This window comes from Carcharodon carcharias, chromosome 7, assembly GCF_017639515.1.
Source record: "Carcharodon carcharias isolate sCarCar2 chromosome 7, sCarCar2.pri, whole genome shotgun sequence".
Taxonomy (NCBI): domain Eukaryota; kingdom Metazoa; phylum Chordata; class Chondrichthyes; order Lamniformes; family Lamnidae; genus Carcharodon; species Carcharodon carcharias.
This window is the reverse complement of record NC_054473.1, coordinates 125206570-125229965: the sequence shown is the minus strand read 5'-3', so window position 1 is coordinate 125229965 and position 23396 is coordinate 125206570. Positions and strand designations below refer to the sequence as shown.

General features: G+C 38.8%; 1 protein-coding gene across 1 annotated transcript in view; it reads right to left on the bottom strand.

Annotated features, from left to right (window-relative positions):
• nup93 (nucleoporin 93) overlaps window positions 1-23396 on the bottom strand; it is a 121371-nt gene that overhangs the window by 8715 nt on the left and 89260 nt on the right. Inside the window, exons 5-17 of the mRNA XM_041192384.1 lie at window positions 19591-19719; window positions 18837-18911; window positions 17748-17840; window positions 16348-16484; window positions 15970-16102; window positions 12594-12751; window positions 11848-12013; window positions 10790-10883; window positions 9876-10067; window positions 7446-7572; window positions 6269-6341; window positions 6133-6177; window positions 4264-4380 (exon numbers count right to left, since the gene is read on the bottom strand). Of these exons, the coding sequence (XP_041048318.1) occupies window positions 4264-4380; window positions 6133-6177; window positions 6269-6341; window positions 7446-7572; window positions 9876-10067; window positions 10790-10883; window positions 11848-12013; window positions 12594-12751; window positions 15970-16102; window positions 16348-16484; window positions 17748-17840; window positions 18837-18911; window positions 19591-19719 (1539 nt within the window). The remainder of the gene's footprint in view (window positions 1-4263; window positions 4381-6132; window positions 6178-6268; window positions 6342-7445; window positions 7573-9875; window positions 10068-10789; window positions 10884-11847; window positions 12014-12593; window positions 12752-15969; window positions 16103-16347; window positions 16485-17747; window positions 17841-18836; window positions 18912-19590; window positions 19720-23396) is intronic.

Here is a 23396-nt window from a genome sequence, read left to right as displayed (position 1 = left end):
CATCTTCCTGTGAAAGGCATTGAAACCCTGTAATAAATGTGTAGCTTTACTAGCCAAAGGAAATGAAAGGCTTTTTGAAAACCATCGTACCAACATTCAGGCAGATAGTTGTTTAGTAGTACAGAACTTGAGTATTACTGAAAAAAAGACATGCCGAAGCTTTTCATCTTGTGCTTTTCAGGACACTTCACAAGAATACCAATACAGGGGAAAGACAACAATTTAAACTTCATGTGAAGTGTTTGCTGATTGGTTGTCAAGTGGAGTCTGGTTGGTAGAAGCGTTGCCATGGAGAATGCAGTTAACTGATGGTTAACTGCCAAGCATTGTTTGAAATTTAAACCAGGCAGCGTTACCCTGATTGGTCAAGGCATTGCCCTGATGAATGAGTCAGCGAATGTCTGTCACTTATTTAGTTAAGCTGAAACAGGTGCAATGTGTGTACATATCCTTTCTGCCTGCAAAGAACAGGGCCTTGTGTATTAATATATGTAGCTTCAATATTACGGGATTCCAAACAACCAGTCTGACATTCACACACAGCGCAAATGTCTTTCGAATCTGCAAGGCCTTAAGGCCAACCCAGACATACACATCAGTAAACCTGACAAAGGGACAGGAATAGTCATCCTTAACAAGCGTGACTATATCAACAAAAGGCATGCCATTCTTAATGACAGATCCAAATTCGGATGCATTCAACCGGCTACTCAACATGACCGGACAGCCTTGCTCAAAAGTAAGCCAAAAAATGCTTGCTGGGCTTGTGCAATCCCGCAATACGCATGTGCTAGATCAGCTAGGCACTCTTCCAAGGATTCAGCGTCTTCAGTGGATGCTGGTTTGTGACAGGATAGTTGGGAGTAGAGGAGTTTGAACTCAGCAAATATCCCTTCTTGTTTGATTTGCGATGAAGGCAGACCAAAATTGAAACCATGTGCAAGATCAAGCTCCTCACTTTCCAAGAGTACATGGTCAGAGAGGTTTGTTACGTGTCATCATTAATTGCATTGCCAAACTGCTTCTGCTTAAGCGAGTTTATGGTGCAGACGTGTTTTAAACAGGTATTATTTATGGTACAGTCAGCTACTGAAGCAATATAGTGGCATAAATGGATCAAATTGAAAACTGAAACAAATTTGCACACCTCAGACCAAATGCAGCTCACTTGAGATCCGCCAGAGGATTCTCTACCACGGACTACCACAAGAATACCTTCACTGGTCAATATGCATTGGGGTTCTTACAGTTCCACACACTATAAGATTGGTCATATTGGCAACCTTGTAAATAGGGCTCAAGTCATTTGCACACCATGCAAGCTTGATGCTGAAGGAGGGCGCAGCAAAGGCATCCTGCCAGATAATGGTTACCCTGATCAGATAATTTCGCCCTGTATATCAACAAACACGTAAAAGGGCCTAAGGTCATCACTTTCGGACCACAAAAGCGTCCAGTCTACCTCAGGTTAAATAAATACTGTGGCTCCAAGAACAGGTCAGAGGCTAGGAATCGTGCAACGAGTAACCCACCTCCTGACGCCTCAAATCCTGTCCCCCATCGACAGGCAGAAGTCAGGAGTGTGATGAAATACTCTCCACTTGCCTGGATGAGTGCAGCTCCCACAACACTCAGGAAGCTTGACACCATCCAGGACAAAGCAGCCCGCTTGTCTTGGCACCACATCCACAAACATTCACTCCCTCCATCACTGACGCACAGTAGCAACAGTGTGTACCATCTACAAGATGCACTGCAAGATTCACCAAGGCTCCTTCGACAGCACCTTCCAAACGCACAACCACTATCATCTAGAAGGACAAGGGCAGCAGATAGATGGGAACACCACCATCTGGAAGTTCCCCCCCAAGTCACTCACCACCCTGACTTGGAAATATATCACCGTACTTTATTGTTGTTGGGTCAAAATCCTAGAATTCCCTTCCTAACAGCACTGTGGGTGTACCTACACCACATGGACTGCAGTGGCTCAAGGCAGCAGCTCACCACCACCTTCTCAATGGTAACTAGAGATGGGCAATAAATGCTGGCCCAGCCAGCAAAGCCCATATCCCATGAATGAATAAAAAAAAAAATTCCCTGGAAGGGCAAGGAACCTCAAAATTTGAGCAACAGGTGAAGCTAGCTGGTTCATGCTATTACTATGCAGTAGCAACATGAGTGGTATTCACCGATAATAGGATGCTGCCATCAAGCCAAGAAAACATTCTGCCTATCACACAAATGAGCAATGTGGTATATGAATTTCAGTGCCAGTACGACACTAGCTAGGTATGTAGGCTATACGTCACAAAGATTGGTGGTTCATTTCAAACAGCATTTCTCAGCCACTGGTGAGGTACAGACCGTACCCAAGCAGCCTGAGCTTGCAAAACTCAAAACATTAGATGTGATTCCACAATCGGACAACATCTGCTAAATAATCCTCAGTACGCTAAGAATTACAATGACAAGCAATTTAAGATAGTCAGTCAGGCTTGCAGTGTGGCCCATTTGCGTGTACTGGAAGCTACATATATTAATACACAGACCCCAGACAGAAAGAACATGCATATACATTATGGCTGTTTTAGCTAAACAAAATAAGTGACAGTCACTCGCTGACTCATTCATCAATCGTGGTCAAGCTGGCCGCACTAAATTTCAAACAATGCTTGGCATTTAACCCAGAGAAAAAAACAAAAAAACAAAAAAACTGCGGATGCTGGAAATCCAAAACAAAAACAGAATTACCTGGAAAAACTCAGCAGGTCTGGCAGCATCGGCGGAGAAGAAAAGAGTTGACGTTTCGAGTCCTCATGACCCTTCGACAGAACTGTCGAAGGGTCATGAGGACTCGAAACGTCAACTCTTTTCTTCTCCGCCGATGCTGCCAGACCTGCTGAGTTTATCCAGGTAATTCTGTTTTTGTCTTGGCATTTAACTGTCAGTCACCATCACTCCATGAGAAAGCCCACTTGCCAACCAATCAACGTTCTCTTCACATACAGTATAAATTGTTGCCTTCTCCTTGTTGTGGTATTCTTGCGAATTGTCCTCAAGGGTGCAAGATGAACAGCTTTGACATGTCTCTTTTTTCAGCAATGTTCAGGTGGATACAAAAAACATCAAAATCAGCTCTTCCAAAGGCTTACACTGTTACTGATGGTCTAGCAGATTTGGATCATTATGCCTGGGAAAATTAAAGGCTGTGAAAATTGATGTCAGCATAGCTACAGGCTCCACTACTGAAATTAACAGAACTGGGAGTCACCAGTAAATAATGCCTACATTTCCACTTAAAAATTGTTAAAAGCCAGAGATAATTATTCTAGTAAGGACAAGTGCCCAAATAAATGCCAGGGAGGTGTGTGTGTTTGGGTGGGTGGCAGGGGGAGTGTGGTAAGGTGCGCTAGGATTACCTTTCAATAAAAATGAAAAGAAAAACAGAGTTTCAGATAAGCACAACATGTCTGATTAATGAGAACTGTGATCAGTCAGTCATAATGTGGCACGTGTTCCAACTATTCCCAGAATTGTTCATCTTGCATGAGAATGTTTTCAGTATTTCCAACTCATAGGATCATTGATTATAATACACAGGATGACTGGCAACATACAACCAATAAACTGATAACATTCAGCCTGCTGTACCAGGACACTATAAACCAAATACTTCATTTGTTTTCAGCGTCTTTGTTTAAATATCCACAAAAGACATGTTACAATACCTCAGTCACTGGTTTTGAAATAAAGAAATTAATGTAATTAAGACTGGCACAGCCAGAGGGAATGAATAAATACCACAAGGTGACCAAAGAGCTGTAGAGCAGAGGGTACCTGCCCATCATTCCCCACTAAATCAGTTTCTGGTCTTAACTGGGTTATTATAGGGGAAGCTCCAGGGAAGAGGGAACAATTGAAACAACTCGCTCTGCATCACCTACTGCAGTTAGGGGCTGAGCCTGGGAAATGTATCCATTTATTCCCTCCTCCCTCCCAAGCTGGGAAATATTACTTATCACAAAACCCTGAAAGAGCAGAAAATATTTTTTTAAAAATTAAATTGCCCCTGAGATTCTGGATGGGAAAAGGATGAAAAATATTTTAAAAAAAATATTATGCAACATACAGCACTGTTCAAAATTTATCCAAATAATTTTAAACATCTATACTACGAAGCCATAATTTAAATGCAGTTTGGAGGAAATCTTATCCTCTTCACATATATCTATACTTAGATACTTCGTAGTTTCTGCCTACCTTAGCCAGGTCATAAAGCTTCACAGCCTCTTCAAATAAGCCCTTATTTTCAGCCACTGAAGCTACTTTACTGATAACAGCCCTTGTATCTCCAGCAAACTTGTCGATTACACCAGGCTGATCAGTGAAAGAAAATGGTTACAGTAAGAGAAATGGCATTCTGTAATTAACTTCAATTATTTACCTAATCCCACTGAAATTTTCCACGGCAACTAGGTAACAAAGCTTATTTAAAATGACTATTTAGAATGGCAACTGATGGGCTAGTACAGGAAATGGAAATTTTGCTAACAGTGCAGCAGTGCAGAACACCTTCTGAGACTGGGGATAAGAGACATCATTCACTGAGAATAAAGTGCACTCTGTGCCACATTTAAACTTATTAATCTTGTTCAGTGACTATTGAACATGATCACTGGGCATTAAATACAAGATAATTATTCCCAGCAAAGTCATTCTCAGAGTGTAAAAAAATTATGGATTTTTAAACAACAGAACATCGATTAAATATCTAGAACATTAAATACAATTACAGCTTACAACACCGTTGCTTAGAAACACAGTTTAGCTCCAATGCCTAGGTAAGCACTTAAGGGTTGTGCAACATTCAAAAGTCATAGTCAGGTAATTCTTGAAAATAAGTGTGTAGAGCAATTTCCTTTCATCAACCAGGTGTATGACACAAACACATCAAATTGCTGAATAGTCTCCAAATCGAACTATGGAGAAATCTACATAGCTTGAGCTTCTGTTTGGTTAATACTTTCTGCCCCAAGACACTTCCCACTTACTGTGGCACAGTGGTCACTGCAAGTGTGCAAAGCCCAAGGCTTGGGCACCCAAGTATGCGTTAGGATCCTAAAAGTGCACAGCTTACCAGTAAAAAGCACAGGTGAGCTTTAAATATACATACACAATGGCTTTCTTAAAGGGAAACAACTCCAAATTAAAGCTGTTGTCAAGGTGATTTTTAAAAAACTGTACTAGCTCTATTATATTTCAATATTGTAACAAGAATACATAAGAGGATATGGTTTCTTACAGGATATGGTTTCTTACAGAAGATAATTGTTAGCATTAATAACCATCCAACAATTCAGAAAGATTACATTTTAATTGGTTAGAAAGCAGTGAATGACATTTTCTCCATAAAGCTGAGCACCTGTTACATGTATCCTCAGTGAAGAATTCCTTTCCTCAGTGGTATCATCATCTCAAAACAACAAGGCATGAAGTATATCCATGGCTCAACAGAACCATGCACCAATCGCTATGCTACAGAGCCATGCAAAGGGTTTCATCCTTGGTCAATACTGAATTAGCTGATCTCAACACAGAAGTCAACAATAATGGTACAATAGCCCTCAGTCTCCCTGCACTTTTTTTGGTGAGGTGCTGGTGGGGGGTTTGCATAGTGGCAGCCAGGGCCCATGGTCTTGATCAGTGCAGAGTGGCCACCACTGCACGTGAGAGTTTGAGGGCCAGAAAGAGAGAGAATGAGATTGGCAACAACATCCATTGTGGCCAGATGACTGACACTCATTGACCATGCTGCCATGACTACTTGGACATGCAGTCTGAATGCTGCCAGCATACATGGCATTATACCCCAGCATTAGTTGCTGCCTTCAGAGAAATGGTAAAGGGAGAAAGTGGGAAGAAAAAGAAATACAGCAAAACAAAAACAATCCAATTTGAAGCCTTGGTGGAACTGCAGGAGACTTCTAAAACCATGTTACACAAATGGATGCAGCAAAACTGTTTACTCTCACTTCAGCCCACACATCCTTAAAAGAAGCACTCTTCAAAATAACACCTTTAAAGAGAACGGGGAAAAAATTTCTAGTGTCATAGCAAATCTCATCTCACCTTTCGACTGCCATCTTTCTCTAACCGTCCAAGTAGCATGTCAAACTAGAAACAAGGAATATAAAAGTTAATTTAAAAAAAACAGAAGGTACCACGTTACAGTTATTCAGCACGTCTCAGTTGGTACACTGCTTACCTCTCGGCTTTCAATGACAAGCTCACTGACACATCTCATGAACATGTTTTCTCCATGACTGTCATTCTCATTTCTGCATGAAACAGCAAACAGAATGAAATAAGCATCAATCCGATGTAACAGCTGAGTCACAGAGCACGTTGTACAGGTTGGAAAGCCATTTTCTAGTTACTCTCTCCTTTTCTCTTCATCACCACGCAATTTATTCTGACTGAAATAGTACCATTAACGGTGATATGCAGCCGGTTGAACTCTTATCAACCTCCTTTAGCAATTGGCCATGCACTGAGCATTTACATGACTTTGAAGGTACTGCTTCTCAATATTTTATTCAATGGTCAGGTCATACACAAACGTCTGTGTGAACTACCACATTTGAAATTTAGAAACCTGATAACTGAAGAACTGTGTTAATGTTTTGAGCCCGCATGACCCTTCTTCAGAGTTTCCGAAGAAGGGTCATAAGGACTCGAAACGTTAACTTGGTTTCTCTCCCCACAGATGCTGCCAGGTCTGCTGAGTTTTTCCAGCATTTTCTGTTTTTGCTTCAGATTTCCAGCATCCACAGTATTTTGCTTTTAACTGAAGAACTGTGTGCTGATTGATAAAATAATTTCATAACCATATTAAATACTATAGAAATTCTCTGCAGAGTAAACATTAGTGAGCAACAGGTCATTTTCCAATAAACCTGCAGTAATGGCACCATTAATAATCCCCTTCTGTGATCATCAGCTGAAATCAAGTACAAGAAGCTCAAACAATTAATATCTGCATCTTTTTTTTTTCTGGCACTAAAGCAAAACTGCCTTATTAAACTGAAGATATATTATAAACAGGTACAAAATAATGCTTTCAAGACTATTTTGCTCTCAATGATAATGATTTGTCATTCCAAAAGCCTTGCTCTCAGTTTACCCTGATTAAATTATTGCTTTTATATACACATTTGGATTTCCACAATTTTCTGCATTAACTATCAATTCACATTTACAATGTTCGCATCAGAACAAAATTTGTACAATGGATTGTCTTGTAGTGCACTTGAAAGTGTTTCAAATGAATAAAAAAATGTTTTGCTATTTAAATATTTCATAATTTTCTAAAAAGGAATAAAGCATAAACTATGCATCTGGATTTTCCAAGATTGCAATAGATAGCTATTAAGGAATATTACCTGAGGAAGTAGAAATATTGGAGTGCTTCTCTTGGATCAGTAGGCTCAAATTTTCTAGTGTACAGCATTAGCAGACGGATGAAATTAAGGCGCCGTAATGGACGGGGATCGGCATTGTCCTGACTCACTGTTATGAGATTACAAAAATGAATTATAAAAGATTGAAAAGAGCAGCAATGTTGAAACAAAGTTTAAAAAAAAAAATAAACTGGGTATTCCCTCCAAAAAACAAAAACAACATGACAGGCCGAGAAAATCTCAAGAAGAGAAAGCAAAAATCCGCCACAAAGAGAAATCAAATTCAAGGTATACGAGTGCAACAATCTTGAGAGATTAATTTGGGGCATGAGACCTTCTGCATATCATATGTATTACGGGAACCAGCAGCTCTTGCTACAAAAACATTAGAGCAAGAGGAGGAAAAATCTTGAGCAAAATCCCAATAGTGTGGAAAATTCCATGTTTGGGCTTATGAACTAATGAAACATATTCAATGACTTTGGAACAAACTAGGTTAATTACACAAAGATTAACACTGGCTCATGATTTTAGCTACCAAGTCATTTTCCACTGTAAAGAGGTATCCATCCAAATCATTGGATTAGAAAACTAGGGAAATTTTCATTAGGCAACCTAAATTTGAGTTGGAACATTTCTGTTTTATTGCTAAGAATATTAAGATAAAACCCTTTTGACTGTAATTAAGTAGTCTATGATTTCTGGTAGATCGGGTTTGTCCCCATGGTAGTAAATAAATGCCTACTAAGAATTTCCCCAACGATTCAAATGATCAAAGTATTAAGGAGCTCAGCCACACAAAGCAGGAAAAACCCAAGTTCAATCCCTGGTCTGTGCCAGGTTGCTGGACGTTAATGCAGCCAGTACAATTAGCCTCAACACCCAAGTTAGGGATATGCCCCATGGGATAAACTGGCAAGGGTACCCGAAATTGAATCCAACAGCCCCCAGCTAGAGCATGTGTCAGGTAAAGGAAATGGGATTTGGCTGCGATTAACCTCACCATTAAGTAACCACCAAGCTCAATTATCAACAACCACTTGAACAAGATGTGTGTGTGCTTGGAGTATCAATTCCTAAGTGAGCCCAAATAGTGGTGATAGGAAATGAATGGCAAATTTGATAAGGCCTGTGTCCAAATGCTTTGAGCCAAAGCTTAATGTGTGCAGAAAATTCTTGATGCTTCTGTTACACAAAGCTTCAGTCCCATCTGGGTGCCATGGGTGGTTTTGGATGCTGAACCTCAGCAAAGTTAACATGACCTTGGGTGGGTCACAGCCAGATTCACCAGCTTTAAATTATTAAATTAGAAGGGCAGTTTCCTGCATTTATAAAGATATGGGGTGATCTAATCAGGATCTTAAAAATTATGAAGGATGGATACAGAGGGCCAAAGGGCCTGTTTCTGTGCTGTATGACTCTATGACTCTGATGAGGAATCTAGAACAAGGAGGTAATCTTAGAAATAGACCAAGGTCATTCAGAAGCAAAATCAGAAAGAACTTTTTTCACATAAAGGATGGTAGAAATTTGGAATTCTGTCTCCAAAAAGCTATAATTACAGGGTCAATTGGCACTTTCAAGACCGAGATCCATAGATTTTCATTAGGTAAAAGCATCAGGGGCTGTGAAATAAAGGTGGGAAATGGAGTTTAAGTACAGCTTTGAGGGTCTGATTGGCCTACCATCTGCTCCTATGTTCATCTATCACACTGTTTCCATCAAATATACAAAAATCAACTATTTGAAATCATTGTGTTACAGATATAACTTTACTAAGTACAGGCCTTGGAGAGGTGCAGAGGAGATTCACTAGAAAGATACCAGGGATGAGGGACTTCATTTACATGGAAAGCCTAGAGAAGCTGGGTTGTCTTTTTTTTAAAAAGAGCAGAGGGGGTTAAGGGTTAACAGAAATGTTCAAAATTATGAATTGTTTTGAGTAAATAAGGAGAAACTGTTTCCGCATGCAGGAGGGGAGTTAACCAGAAGGCACATGGCCTGATAGGGTGGTAGAAGATGATTCAATAGCAACTCTCGAAAGGGAGTTGGAGGAATACTTGTAAAAGGGAAAAATTGCTAGGCTAGGAAAATGGAATTAGTGGACAGATCTTTCACAGGCACAGTGACCTCCTTCAGTGATGTGTGGTTCAGTTTCCTCAGAGGTGGCGGCATATTCAACAAAACCAAGGGCTCACTTCCAAACAATAAAAATTATATTTATTCCAATTTGGTCATATCAATAATACTTTGGTGAAAATCACTTTTGTTGGAAAAGTTGGCAGTGACTGGGATTATGCCAAATTCTTAAACTTCTTGATTGATTGAAACATTAAGTGAAGAATGCCAATATAAAACCTATTTCAAACTAGCTAAAGGACTTATAGAGGACAGTTTGGACATTGTACTTACACAGCTGTGCACTTTGGGCAGATGATTTCAGAAGAAGTTTTAACTCATAAAGAACCAATGCTACATGCACTGCATGACAACGCAGTCGATCCATACGGAAGAGAAAGGCAATTGCTGCCTCAAATTGGGCTGTAAGGAAAAGGACTTGGAAGTACAGGAAAGGATGCTGGTTTGCTGAAAAGTGCGATTCACCTGGAGGAGTAAAAAATATATTTAGGTGCATGATCGCAATGAAAGACTTGACTGACTGCAGCACTGTGAATCAACAACTTATGGAACACAAAATTAAGTGGTACAGAAGCTGAAAGTTGACTTTATTTCTATGATTAACTTATCAAAATTAATGTAATAATCAAATTGCCCTGGAAAGAAACAGAGTAAAGTTGGAATTGAGAGAGGGCATGAATAAAACTTTACATATGATGAACTGTTGAAAGGACTGCAATCCTTGCAATTGTCAAGACTACTTTACAACAAACACTTGCTTTCCAGTTATCATAAAAGCAATTTTGCTGCAGGTGATGCACTGTACACATCTTCACTCTAGGTACAACAAAATATGTATTAATTTTCATAACTTAGAGCTGTAGATTGATTCTCTAGAATAAATTATTTGCCTAGAGTTCTTTAAAATGTAGTTTTATTAAAATCACAAAACTACCCCTAGTACTCACCACCTACACAATGAACAGATGGTATAGATCTTACTGTGGTAGTATAACCTGTGACACCAAACCAAGTGCCTTTTTTCAAAAATTGTGTGCCATCTGAATGAACTAACAAAGGTGCACTCCACTTTACATTACCTAGAGGAGCACTGGCCAGCATAAAGGCTTAAATACACAAATCACTAGGGTTAAGTGCTAGCAGATAGCTGGGCATGCCAAATCGCATGTTTAACACAGGAAGTTTACCATATTCCTCCAGCAGTTGGCTCTGCAGCTGTGGCAGGGTTTGCCTGTCCTGAGGAGAGCTGGTGCCATCATCTTCAAAACACACTTGATTCAGCTGAAAACATAACACGAGAACACACTTAGTACAACATAGAAAGTTTCAGCAGAAAAGGGCATTTCACTCACTGGATATCACAAGTAGGGTTAACACCAAATGACCCAACAACAATACCAAATTCATGACAGTACCCCTTGCTACTAGTCTGATGTTTTCATTTCATACATTATTCATTTTTGTGTTTTGTGTTACGTGACCAATTTGATGTTAAATTATGCAGTCTGTGCTCTTGAGGAGCTAGATTGAACTGCACAAGCCAAGAGCACTTAGGATCTTTGCAGTCAGCACAAAAGTAGCTTTTAACTAGTCGCATACGCTGGAATTAAGTTTAGGTTGGTGAATAACTGCATTCCAGCACATTATACTATCCAGTATCTTGTAAATTCTGTATTTACTGAAAGCATCACTTTTCAAATGATTGAGAGTGTTACTTCAGGTATTTTTTTTTTCACTATGCCAGTGAATCAAAATCAATGATTTAAAAAAAATACTTGGTATAGATAAGCCTGTAGTTCCAAAGAAATTTCTTGATCCATGTTATTAGTATTACAGATTACCCCCTTGCCCCAGTACACTTTGATTGGCAGCGTCTAACGAAGCTTTCGACTGTTTGGTGCAGAACTTGGTAATACATTGGCTCATATTGCCACTAACAGAGAACTTTGACAAATAATTTAACTGAAACTAGCACACACAGCAATCTGGAGTTGAATCCTTGATGACTTAGTATTTTCAACAGTTAAATGATATTTTACAATTCTGTGCTGAAAATACAAACATGCTATATATTCAGCAATTTTGAACAGAGTAATTAATCAGAGGCCATATTCACAAATCTTAGGAAGGAGGGAGACACCGATCAGGTCAATAGTAAGGTGAAAAATATGACTGAGTTTGTCAACACTGCTATCCTTTCAGCCATGCAAGAAAGACAGGGAAAGAATGAAGTAAGCACTAATACCTTTAGCCAGAGGTAGTCGTCTGTCTTATCAGCAATTTCACTGTGGTTGTCAGTGACATCACATCGACCAATCAGGCAGTAGACTGCTCTTTTATACGGGTCTGTGCTGTTCCGCAAAGCACGGCGGTAATGTAGGCGAAGTTTGTTCTCCGTTGTAGGAGGCAACCTAGGAAGGACCAAACAAGTCCAAACAGAAAAAGAGAAGTCAAGAGGCAGGGACATCATTTTGAATGTGTGTAAGTAAACACATACAAAACTTTCAACCTCTCCAGTTGTACACAAAAATACACAATCATTTCAGCTGAGCTATACTGTACTTTTTCCCTCTGATTTTTTTTTTCCATCCAAGCCAATGCTGCTCTACAAAGGGTCACTTTCTATCCTGGTTTTTATCCCCTTTAGGCATTATAAGGATTATCTATTCAGTGTACCTAATTCCCTTTCATTAAAAACTGTTCTAGGCTAAAGAAAATTTGACTGCAAACCTTTTTCTCTGCTTTCATTCTGAAAGAATGAACATGTTTCCATTTATATAGCATTTTATCACGCCATCACAATATCTCAAAATGCTTTAAAACCACTGGGTTATTTTTGAAATGTTTGAAGCATACCCATTTGAAGGGTATGTTGTATGTTGAAAACTTAATTTTGAAAATAGCTCTTCTCACAATTTCACTATATTGATAGCAAGGCTCTACAATTTAACTACAATTCATCATGAATCTCTAGCTTAACATGGCACTTACCTTCTGTCATCGCCTTGAACATACTCCTGGAACCAATTGCCAAATTCCCCAAGCTGATGCTGTGCACGATTCACCACCTGCATTGCTGCCATTAAATCTCCACAACGCAAACAATAGTAGATGAGGGCCCAGACTGGCTGACCTTCAACCTCACCATCCTAGATTTTAAAACATCCTTCTTAGAACATTATCCACTACGATTTTTGACCATGAGTATTTAAAATACAAACATTAGTTATCAATAAGCAGCTCAGAGTATCACATTATTCTATACAATAAGTCTACAATTTTTAGTTTTTAATTAAAATGGCTCAGTATACATGGCATTTTTCCATCTCCGCAAGTTCCTATATCACTGGCCATCAGATGATGCAATATACAGAAGTTCCTATGCCCCATCAGCCATCTTCGAAAGAACAATGTACAAACCCTCTTCAACACCCTTTCTTCAGGCATCATGCCCTGAAAGGGCATTGATAACCATGGACTTATGTGTTGGTCCATGGTTATGTTTGGCTAGGTATTGCAGAGGTTTGCCATTGCCATCTGCAAATGGCTGACTAGGAAACTTGCCCTCTCTTACCACCTGCCATAGGTGTATCAGGAGGATTTACAGTTGAATATCAATCTGTTTGGCTGCATTATGAATGCACCTTTTGTGGCCATAAGACTCGGGGGGTGGGACCTGAACCCGGGGCTTCTGGCTCAGAGGTAGGGATGCTACCCATTGTGTCGCAAGGGACGTCCCTCTTCAAATAATTAAATTAAGTCAACTGCTGTTCAATTAACAAAAGGGAAGGTCGGTGATACAGTAGAGTGATGAAATGATAAAATGGACAAAGGCACAAGGAAAAAGGAGATGATAATGGGACTAGTGAAGAAACAAAAGATGGGTCAAGAGAAGCCATCAATAGAAATAGTAGAATCATCACTGGCATTTGCCATCTGAAAAAAAAAATTGGGGGCAGAGACAATGTGAAAGTGTTGAGTTGGATGGTCAGTCTTGAAATAAATTGCCTAATTAGAAGATGAAGTCCTGTTTTTTAAGCTTATAGCGAGCTTCATTGGAATGGTGTAAGAAGCTGAGGGCAGAAAGATCAGAGTGGGAGAGGGGCAGAGAATTAAAATGACAAGTGACTGGATTCTTAGGGTCATGCTCGTGAACTGAATGGAAGTATTCCTAAAAACAGCTACCCAAGCTATGCCTGGTCTCCCCAATGTAGAGGAGACCGCGTAGTGAGCAGTGAACGCAGTATACTAAATTGAAAGTGGAGTTAAATTGCTATTTCGCGTGCAAGGAGTGTTTGAGGCCTGAATGGTGAGAAGGAAGTAAAAGGGAAGATGTTGCGTCTCCAACATTTGCATTGGAAGATGTTGAGAGAAGGGGTGGGGGTGATTGAGGAGTGGACAGTGTGTCATGGAGGGAACTGTCTCATTGGGGTGCTGAAAAGGAAAAGGAAGGAAAGATGTACTTGGTAGTGGCATCATACTGGAGGTGATGCAAACAGTAGAAGATAATGCGCTGAATGTGGAGACTGGTGGGGTGGGAGGTGAGGACAAGGGAAACCCTATTGTGATTTTGGGAGGGTGGAAAAGGAGGCGAGCAATAATGCAGGAAATGCAATGGACACACTCGAGGGTCCTGTCAACCATACTGGTTGAGAAAAAATGAAGACATTAGAAGCACTGTTATGAAAGGTGGAATCGTCAGAACAGTTGTGACGGAAAAACTGGGAGAATATAACGGAAAAGTCTTTACAAAAAAGATGGCAGGACGAAATGTAGTCAAGATCCCTAGGGAAGTCAGTGGGTTTAGTGGGAAAAAAACTATTTTTGGCACTATAGATTAATATAATATGTATGGATTGAGTCCATTTTTACACTATGCCCAAATTGCCTTGATCTTCTGTGCAAATGCAGTGGAACATTCACCACTCATTAACATAGCTTTGTCCAATTTGCAAGGAAAAAGAGAATGTGAATTTTTTGCATTGATGCCAGTTCTGCAAGAACATAAAAGTACACTTAAAACTTTAAGTGCAACTGGATCCAAAATCATTATTTTAAAATACATTTCTCCACACAAACCGACACTCTATTTTCCAGATTTTTGAATATATTTTCACCACCTCAAAATGAGTTACATTAAAAATTGAAGTTTCTACAATTACATGTTCTTGAATGTGTGCCTAATGTGCAATATGGACTGTTTGATGGCATCAAAATGAATAATTTTCACACATAAAAGGATTACATTGTGCGCTCTAAGGTGCCTCCAATTGTTACTCTGATTTTGGTTCATTTCACAACAGTTTTTACGTTTTGACAGATCCTAATTAAATTTCAGCACAAGGGGCCAATGGCAAGATCTCTAAATTTTGGCCTGAATTGATTACATTATTTCAGGAAATTCCAGACCACTGTAAAATCCAGGTGTGGTTAGAACAAGTTGCAGGTTGCAAAACAGGCTTGAGGTTCCTGGTGACTATCTAGACCCTCAAAGTTTCTTACAGGTGAGGACTTCCAAATATCTGAGATTGATGTTATACACTCCAGACTGAAAGCCCATTCCAACCCAACAACTATTTTAGAGTTAACGCTGATACTATTATAAAATCAGCACAGCATAAGCAATCACTTGGTAAGGATACAAATATACAAATAGCTCTTCTGGATGGCTGGTTTGTGATGCAGAGTGGAGCCAACAGCGTGGGTTCAATTCCTGGCTGAGGTCACGTTTCTCAACCTCACCTGAGGTGTGGTGACTCTCAGGTTAAACTCACCACCACGCTCTCTGAGAGAGCAGCCTAGGGTCCTGTGGGACTACGACAACTTTCACTTCAGCTAACAGTCTAGGAAATTTTGGTGTGTAATGGAACTAGCAAGAGGAATCCAAACAAATGGTGATTGTAGTTTCCCGAATTTCACTAACTGTCTTCACATCCCTTTGGGAATACAAATTCAACATGAATACCACATTACTTTCCAAATGATCCCTAAAACAGTGACTCAGGAAGGGTCACTTTAATGGGTAAGAGTAAAATCCTGTGCACTAACTGGAAGTGATAATAACCATCATATTCACATGGCTCATAGAGCTGGTCTTTTAAACTTTCCACTAGAACTAATATTTTTACTTTGGCTACTGAGCCTATATACACTGAGGCTCCCACATGCTGATGATTATTCCAAAGATCTTTTATCGTATTTGAAGTTTTGCTTTTGTTTTAAAAGAACCAAATAGATAGAAATAACAAAAATGAGAGACTTGGGGATTAAAAATCCTGAACCTTAAATCAAATTTTCCTTTTATTCATTTATGTTTTAATATTGAACAAAATGTAGGAAGCATCTCTAATATTTTGAGTAAAAATACCTGAAGTCCTTGCAAAGGAGCTGGCAGCTTAATATTGAGAAAGCTACGGACGAGTTGGTATGTTCCAGGTACACCACCTAGTTGAGCCTGGTGCAGGTTTCCATAGACTGTTGCCATTACATAGTTCTTGTAGCTACAAATGAAAACAAAAGAAAATAAGTCAGGCAGTGGTTAGCACTGTAGCTTATGCTCCAAGTCTATCATTATGGTCTTGAGTAAATAGCATTAAAATGAACCCCATTTGCTCTGAATAAATAACTGGCAGCTATGAAATAGTTCTCAGACATATTATTTTGTGCAGTTCCAAGACGTAATATAAAAGATGCTTAAAAAGTTAGCAGCAGGATGTTAACCATTCCTCAATAGGCCATGTCTCACCTCTGCTCCAGAAAATGTAAGGCTTGTCTTACAAATGCCATTTGCATCTCCAAACTGGTACGGCTCAGTGCATCAGTGACAGGTACCAACGGAACATCAGTCATCTGCTTCACCATTGTCCACAGTTCAGAGACATTCTACAATCAAGAAATTAGTCAAATGAGTGCAACAGCCTTCTATTATTTCATAAACCTTGTCTGGAGGCAGATATATTCCTTGAAAATAATGCTTACCTTTTCTTTCTGGAAACCTTACATTAGTATATCAGGTATTATATCAAGTAATTTCATGAGCAGGCAAAATAATCTTTTCCCCAATCCCATGTTTTAAAATCTATTTCCATTACTTTTAAAGCACCTTTCCACAGCACAAGATACTATTCCCTTGCCAAAAGGGAAGAATAGCAAACTTCATCCATTGCTTCTCTCGAATCAACAACTAGACACGACATAGATCCATGAATGGGTGGTGGGAGGAAGAAACAAAGGTACTCAGCCTCCACTGGTTTTCTTAAGACTCAACAGAACTAAATGTAATCCACAACAAATAAACCCACTCCACTGTCAAACATGAAACCATTACCTGGATTTGTTTCTGATGATAGCCAAAACACAAACTAATGCTTCAATGATCTACAGCTCACTTCAGCAATTAATATTTATACAGTACTTTTAATAGAATAACACACCCCAAGGCACTAAGCAATGCAAAGAAGTTGTACGGCTTGAGTGGAATAACTTTAGGCCAAATTGAGCAGTCTCTAAATCTTGTAAAATTCCTAGGTTGTAATCAATGACTGATGGGTGGGTGGATCATTTCCACACAACAAATTCATCAGAAATGTTTCCACTTTCAGGGGTGCTACAGGAGCAAGAGAGATTTGTTAAAAAGATGAAGGTGAACTGTATGCAAACAAAAGAAAACAAATACAAGAGAAGGTGTGATAAACCCATTGTATTTCTTTAGCTTCCATGCAAATTTAATATCAAAGAAACACATGGATTGCACAAGATTCTAGAATCATAGTACAATACACAGTCTCATCGACAGTAATCTTTGAAAATACTAACTTTAAAAAGTTTAAACAAAATCTAGGACTGAAAGTGCAATACAACAACAAAAAAGCACAGTTTAAAACAAATCAACATTTTGGGCAGGTCTGACAGCATCTGCGGAAAGAGAAACAGTTGACGTTTTGGGTCCGTATGACTCTGAAGAAGAGTCTGTTTCTCTCTCCACAGATGCTGTCAGACATGCTGAGTCTTTCCAGTATTTTCTGGTTTTGTCTCAGATTCCCAGCATCCGCAGTATTTTGCTTTTATCAATATTTTAGGCAATGTTTAACACTAAATGGCTAAATACAAACGAATATGACAATTAAAATTTTTAGATCTGGGTACCTTGTCATCCAAAGACTCAGCTACAGTGCTGCAAAGGTCCCCCAGGTTCGGCTGTAGATGCCCATTCACTACCTTCTCATTATATACATAGATCTACGATGAGCAAGAAGGACAGGAAACATATTGAAACTCAGGTTTAAGACAGCGGGATTTTACATGAATATTATGGGAAAAAAAAACAAATGCACGAGGTACATAGCTGCATCAATCGTTCATATTGGCCTGGACTTTACAGTTATAGTGACAGCAAAACTTTCGGTGTTCACAGTCATTATTCTGTGAAACTGACAGAAATTTCTGGCGTCTGCACATGCACAGTCACAGTTAATCACAGAATTCCAGAAGTTTCTGTCAGTGGATCTTTGATCCTCCATAGGGTGAACTGTTGTAGTCCCCAGAGCTAAAATTCAATTAGAAATCACTCATTTGATAGCTTTTACAGAGAAACTAATAGTATGAAAAAGTTACGCCTTGTTCAACAGGGTAACTGGGTTTTTAACAGCGTACTAAGTCATGATTCTTGATGAACAATCCCTCTAGTTCTAAAAAAAAATTTATATTTGTAGAATGTCAAATCTCTCCACTCAATAATAATTTTCAGAGATCTTTAAAATGATTTTTTTAAAGTTTATAATGTTAAACCTTCTACCTTAAACCTGTGTGTATATATCAACCTTTACTCCACTTTCTTTTAAAATTTTATTGGTCTCTCTTCAATGTACTTCATACAAATTTTTTTGTGGTCACTCATACCATTGGCCATTTCTTCATCAAAATGTTGGGAAGGCAAATTGAGCCCAGAACACAGTTGTACTATACATATAGACATAAACATACTAGAAAATATGCTTTCTCTTTAAACTTTAGCATATATCTCACCAGATCTAGTGTGTACACAACAAACCTCATGAAAAAGACAAATCTGAAAGTATCTCTTAGTGTAAAATTTATCCCAAGTGGATCTGACTAAATGACTTGCAATCTTGCCTTTCAGCAAGGGGATGGGTTTAATGTGAACCACCAGGACTGAAAAACATGCCCGACACCTAAAAAGCTAAAACCAGCAGATACAACATAGCATTTACATACCTGTCGAGCATATGCCACTTCCACACTGTCCATTGCACTTCGTCCTGGCGGCCCCATTTCACTTACAAAACTTGGCTGTTTATAAAAAGGAAGAGTAGACATTAAGCTTTACTAAGAATAATGTTTCACATCAACTTATGGACGTCCATGCCAAAAACACTTACTGATTAAACGATAGAAGTACACCCAAAAAATTCTTATTCTGTCCTTTCTTCTGAACTTTCAACTAGTTTCTGACAGCCATTTGAGTGATCTACAAGTATGTACATCTAAAGTGCTCTAGTATGTCATAGCATTTTTATTGCTAATTTTCTCTGCTCCTTTCCTGAAGTAATGAATGCTTGAGATAAATTCTGCAGAAATGAAAATGTGGTGACTGATCAATTCTTATGTTTACACAAATGATGAACTGCTCAACCATGACTGGTTACAACTCAGCCTCAATAGCTCACTTAACATCCACACATATGTCAGCAAAAGTCACTAGATAGACAACAGGAGCATGGATGTTGGCTGATTATTTTCCCCTTCACAGCCAAAGGCTGATGCCCACTGCAGCAGTTCAGTGGTGGCCTCAGGAAATATCAGCTAACCCATCACACACTGAATTGATGTGATGACATTCTGATGTAGTTCTATACCATCTTTGTCCACCAGCCCATCAGGAAAGGTTCCTTTAATTAGTGTTTTTAGCTGCTTAAGCAAATTAATACCATCTCTTTATATCCTAAATTTAAGCTACCTTGCAACTTACCTCGGCTTCCTGTGTGAAGTCAAGAGCATCCTCCCCCGATGTCAGAAGAGTATGGAGGATCTTCTGCTTCTCATGTTCCCATTCCACCAGCATGGATTCCCAGTGGTACCTCTCTGCCATCGCAAACGTCTGTCAAAACATACACAGGGAACTAAGAAATCTTTTTGAACTAGTGGACAGAAGGGAATGGAAAGTTTAATATAAATACATAATGGTAAAACTATTGGTGTGGTCTTGAATTAAATTTCAATTGTAAACCCCAGTCAGCAAAGCCATACAAAAATAATTTGCATGGGTATACTTGCTTGATTTGTTTCCTGTATGATCTTTGTAATCTTGATGCACAATATATCTGAGATTACAGCTGAATAATGCTCCATAGTGAAAAAAAAATGCCTCTAATAACTTAAATTTGAAATCTATATAAAAAACCCTAACTTGCAGATTGGATGTTACACTTCTGGAATAGAGAGATAACATGGAGCAATATTGTCTGGTTTGTAAAATGCTAATAACCACCAGCATATTATAATTCTAAAGATTAACAAGATTAAAAAAACAGCAATACCAAATTTCAAGTTTACATTTCAAAGCAAATATATTTCGAACATGTTTTTGTTCAATGACCATCTCATTGGAACATATGTAACTTTCATCAGTAGTTTGATCACCTTGCTGGAGTATCAGAAATACACACCACAGATCTGAGGGGTAAGTAGAGTTGAGGTACAGGTCTGTTACAATCTAATTGAATGGTGAAGTAGCTTAAGAGGTTAAATGGCCTATTCCTGTTTCTATTCTCCTGGGAAGCAGATCTTCACACAGTGATTAATACCTGGAATGGTTATCAGGGGAGGGTAAATGGGAGACTAAAACCCGAGAGTCATTCAAGCGGAAGTTGGATGCAGTGAGGGAGCACGGGCTGTAGGATTCCCCTGGAAGGCAGGTTGAGCTAGATGGGCTAAATATGCATTAAACTTACTTCAAAAACAAATTTCAATTAACAGATATTTTGCTGAACCAATGGGTTTTAACAGAATATTTACTGTTAATATTTTATCTGAAAAGCAGGAATGAGTTCATTGAAGAAAAATACCACTACACCATTATAATGCCCAAAAGGTTGTTTGTGCCTTTTCATTTACCACAGTTGGCTTGCTATTACGATCTGTAAAAATACAAATCACAACCATGGGTTTGTACACATGGACTGCACTTCTATCTTATTTAACTTGGCAAATCTACTGGCTAACTACTACCTTCATAGGTGCTTTCCTTCAATATAAAGAGAAAATTGCGTTATTAGTCATCTAATTATGCTAAATATGTTCTCACTTCTGTATGTTCCGATGATTATATAACAAATTCTGAATCGATTGTAACAACAATGAAGATACCTAAAAAGGCTCTGCACAAGTTGACAACTGACTCGGCTTGATAAAAGGAAGAATTTTTCAAACAAGTTACAAATTTAGCAATTTTTATTTTATTCGTAAATCTTAATTTCTGTAGTTTGCTCTCTAAAGTTACTTGATAGCAATCCATTTTTAAGTGGATTTAGAAGCTATATTTTCAGCAATGGGATGCTGATCTGAATGTTAAAATTATAATTCAAGGGTACAAGTTTAAAATACTGTTAAGTGTACAGGAAAAGCTTTATTTATCTAGTCGAGTCGAGCATCAATTTGTGCTGAGCCATTTTAGGTTTCTTCACTGCTATGATCTATACAGATTAGAAAGCTGAGGAGTCAACGTAACTTGAACCGCCTGCAAATCAGTCCACAGTTCAAATTCTCATTCACGAGATCAATAAATTGATCTTTGCAGTTTATGGACTAATTATCCAAGGCTGCATTCAAGCTTTAATTCAAATGTTACATTGATTCGGTTTATTTCCACAGTCCAAGCACAACTATTGTCAGAACTTTGAAAATGCTGCTGCAATTTTGTTTCACAATATAAGCTTCAATCCTACAGATTTTGAACTCTTATCAGAAGCCAACTATTATACTCGTGCAAGTAGCGCTGGGAAGCACCGTTTAACTATAGGATCCATTGAGAGAGATAATACCCTTCACTTACGGGAGATGCTGGTGTAGTGGACTAGTAATCTAGAGGCCCAGGCTAATGCTCTGCAGACATGGACATAAATTCGACCTTGGCAGCTGGTGAATTTAAATTCAGTTAATAAATCTGGAATACAAAGCTAGTCTCATTATAATGGTGGTGACCATGAAACTTTCGATTGTCGGAAAACCCACTTGGTTCACTAACATCCTTTAAGGAAGGAAGTTTGCTGCCCTTACCTAGTCTGGCCTACATGCAATAGCATGTACAGATTAACAGCAATATGGTTGACTCTTAACTGCCCTCTGAAATGGCCTAGCAGTTTCAAGGACAATTAGGACAACAAATGCTGGCCTTTGTTAATAATGGCCACATTCCATCAAAGAATAAAAAACTTTACAATGGTAGCTAAAATTTTGAGACACTGAACTTCATATTCATGAATCACTATTTAAACTCCAAATTACTCTGCACTTCTATGAAATAATAATCCACTGATAAACTGAAAGTGTTATTAAAAACAAAATGTTCAATTCACATCAACACCAAAATAATTCATCTCACATCCAACAAAAATCCCTAATCAAAAGAAGAGCATTATTATTAGACAATTTATATTTTAATGCTCAACTTGGTATAAGTTTATGAGCTGTCTATTTGAACAAGTTGGGTCTTTTTCAGTACAACGGCACCATATTACTATGTAAGACAAGAAATTCATAACAAAATTACTCTGTGATCCATTATGAACGTTCAATCATTTTAATATTCAACAGAATACAGCAAATCCTCACTTAAAGTTGTAGCTACATGCTTGAAAATCACGACTTTAAGGGAAACATAAATTCCCAAAGGAATCGATGTTAAAACTGGAGTTAGGTTTTGTAGGACCTTCCTCATCAGAAAGAAAAAAAAATTATACCCTGTAAATTAGAATAGAATAGAATTGCTAAATTCCTGCACTGGTAAACTAAATAACTTGAATCAAAATAACTTTATATGATCAAAAAAAAATGACTTTCTACCTTGTTCCCTGATCCTCCCTCCTGGTTGCTGCAAATACTCCATCCCTGACTGCCTGACTGGTGGACCCAACTTGTGCCTTCTTCCCCATCCCAACCTCCGACTCTCAGCTTCTCCCAGTGTTCAAACCACCCTACTGCTGGACCTCCTGCACCCTGACTTGCCCTTTCACTACTTCCCTCTCCCGAACCTGCGTTTCCAATCAACATCCAGATCCGATTCAATGCAGGAGCTCCAAGGCTGTGAAAGTGAGATTACCGCTGGTGCAGAAGTGTTGGGCTGGGGCTATTATAATTCAAGTGTTTTTTTTTAAATGCTCCCGCCCGCTGCTTCCCTCTCCTGAACCCTCAGTGTGAGCGAGGACTCTGCAGATCAGCGAGAGGCAGGAGCAGCTTAGCGTCATTTAAACAAAAATCTTGGATTTAACAATTTTTTTTTCACCAACATTAAAGTGAAGCAACGTTAAACTTGGACTTACCGTAGTCATGTTTTATTCATTTTTATTTCAGAGGGCAGTTAAGAGTCAACCATATTGCTGTTAATCTGTACATGCTATTGCATGTAGGCCAGACTAGGTAAGGGCAGCAAACTTCCTTCCTTAAAGGATGTTAGTGAACCAAGTGGGTTTTTCCCACTCAAATACTATTGTGCTTTGGACTAAGCTCAGTTAATATTATGGATGTAAACAAATCATCAAAGTCTCAAGAATGTACCCT